We start from the raw sequence: 2,015 nt of genomic DNA, 5'->3' as shown, positions 1-2,015 counted from the left end.
AGAGAAAAAGAAGGAAAGACAGAAGGGAAGAACGGGACAGAAAAGAAAAGAAAGAAGAAAAAGACAAGGTATGAATGAAGAAAAGAACACAAACCAAGAAAGAAACACTTTCTCTGCAGACTGCATTTCTTTCGAAGCTACAGAGCCTTCCTTCAAACTACGTCGCAGGAAATCCATCTGTATGCATGCTTCTTCTCCTATATACGTATATCTAGATATATACATATATACATAAAGATAGATATATCTACCTTTCCATATAGACAGAGATATGCAGATATATATGAAGAGAGCGATGTATCTGCGCTGTAAGCACTCCCATATCCATATGTGCATACATGTGCTTATATACAAGCTCACACGCCTCCTCATGTATATATGTGTATGTCACCTTTTGAAAGACGATGAAAGGATACATATCGACTAGAGGCAGGTGTGTATAGACAGAAGCCTACTGATGTAAGCCATTATGATCTACATAGAAAAAGTCATCCCTCCATCTGGTGCCGATCAACTTCGCTTGTCCCTTGGGCTCCCCCCTCTCCTTTGCTTATAGCTATCTCTATCTATCCAGCTATCTTCAGTCTATCGTCCTACCCTTAATCTATCTATCTATCTATCCTTAATTTAGGTAGCTTTGAACTACTTTTACTGTCTCTACTTGCTCTACATCTACGTGAGGTCTCTGTCTACCTCTATAGCAGCCTCCTTGGTTCTTCTCTATCTATCCATGTATGGATCACTTCATTATTGGCTGTATGACTCTTTTCACTCCTCCTCCATAAGCATGCAAATAAATCAAACTAATCATCGTCCTCGTAGAAGAAGAAGAAGAAGAAAAAAAGAACAAGAAGAAACAGAAGAAGGAGAAGAAAAAGAAGAAGAAGACCTACAACGTTTCTCTTTAATCTTCCACCTCCTCCTCCTCTTCGTTGATGCTCTTCATCTTCTTGATCTTTTTCTTCTTGTTCTTCTTGGTCTTTCTTTTCTTTCTGGAGTGCATGCAGTCTCTCCTTGAGTTGTCTTTCTTTCTCGTAGAGCTTTTCGCGCTGGCTGACCAGATCGTCGTGGCGCTGCTGCTCCGCTGAAGTCCTACAGAAATCCCGCAAAACAAGAGAGAAAGAAAGAATGAAAGAAGAAGAACAAGAGGAAGAAAAAGAGAGAAAGAGAAAAAGCCTGTCTTCTTCTCGAGAATCGCTGTCTCTCTCCATGCTTCCTGCAGTCTCGCGCGCTCGCACATGCAGTCAGAATGACCGCTAGGCTTCTCTATACGATCTAGAGGCGAGAAAGAATGAAAAAGAGGAGAGGAGAAGAAAAAGGAAAGGATGAATCGACTTGAAGAAAGAAAACAGCCAAGGGCACTTCCTTGGACGGAAACAAGAAGAGAAAGGAGAGAAAGAAGAAGGAAACCCGAAGGGAGAGAAGATTTCATTCATCTTGTCTCTTTCTTTCTTTCTTTGAATAAGTAACGAACGGAGGTAAATTAATAGAGATAGCGAAGTCTTTAATCGCTTTATCTAGATACAAATTCAAGACAGATAGATAGATAGAGGTGGGAGGCATCAAGATCACAGAGGAAAGGTAGGAGCCCGACACAGGAATGTAAAGAAAGAAAGAGAGAGAACAGACGAACCTGTCTCTCTCTCTCTCTCTTTCTTCAGAGCTTTGCTGGCAGTTCATGATCTTTGTTAGAGGAGATCTTTCCTTCAGTTCTTTCTGCTCTTACCTCCCCCCTCTATCGATAAAATCTTGTTTGTCGATGTAAATAGACGTGAGGAGAATCCAAAGCTTCGAGCAGCAGAGAGCCTTCTTCACATCCTGTGAGACAAAGTAACAGAAGAAAATAAAGAAGAAAATGAAGAAGAAGACGAGACCAGGAAGAAGAAGAAAAGATGAATGAAGCGGAGACAACGAGAAAGAAGAGGGAACGCGCCATCCATCCATATCTCTCTCTCTCTCCGTCTTTCTGAATGAGAAGAAAGAAGAAGACATTTTCTTTCTTTCCTTCTCCTCTC

General features: G+C 41.1%; 1 protein-coding gene across 1 annotated transcript in view; it reads right to left on the bottom strand.

Moving 5' to 3' along the window:
- Window positions 1-893: 893 nt before the first annotated feature.
- Window positions 894-2,015, bottom strand: part of CSUI_011000 (transmembrane) — a gene marked incomplete at its 3' end in the record, with an annotated part of 2,013 nt that continues 891 nt past the window's right edge. The window contains exons 2-3 of the mRNA XM_068071101.1: window positions 1,727-1,818; window positions 894-1,092 (exon numbers count right to left, since the gene is read on the bottom strand). Coding sequence (XP_067916923.1) covers window positions 894-1,092; window positions 1,727-1,818 — 291 coding nt within the window. The remainder of the gene's footprint in view (window positions 1,093-1,726; window positions 1,819-2,015) is intronic.

Source organism: Cystoisospora suis (assembly GCF_002600585.1).
Source record: "Cystoisospora suis strain Wien I chromosome Unknown contig_9212, whole genome shotgun sequence".
Taxonomy (NCBI): Eukaryota; Apicomplexa; class Conoidasida; order Eucoccidiorida; family Sarcocystidae; genus Cystoisospora; species Cystoisospora suis.
This window is presented reverse-complemented; position numbering and strand designations above follow the sequence as displayed.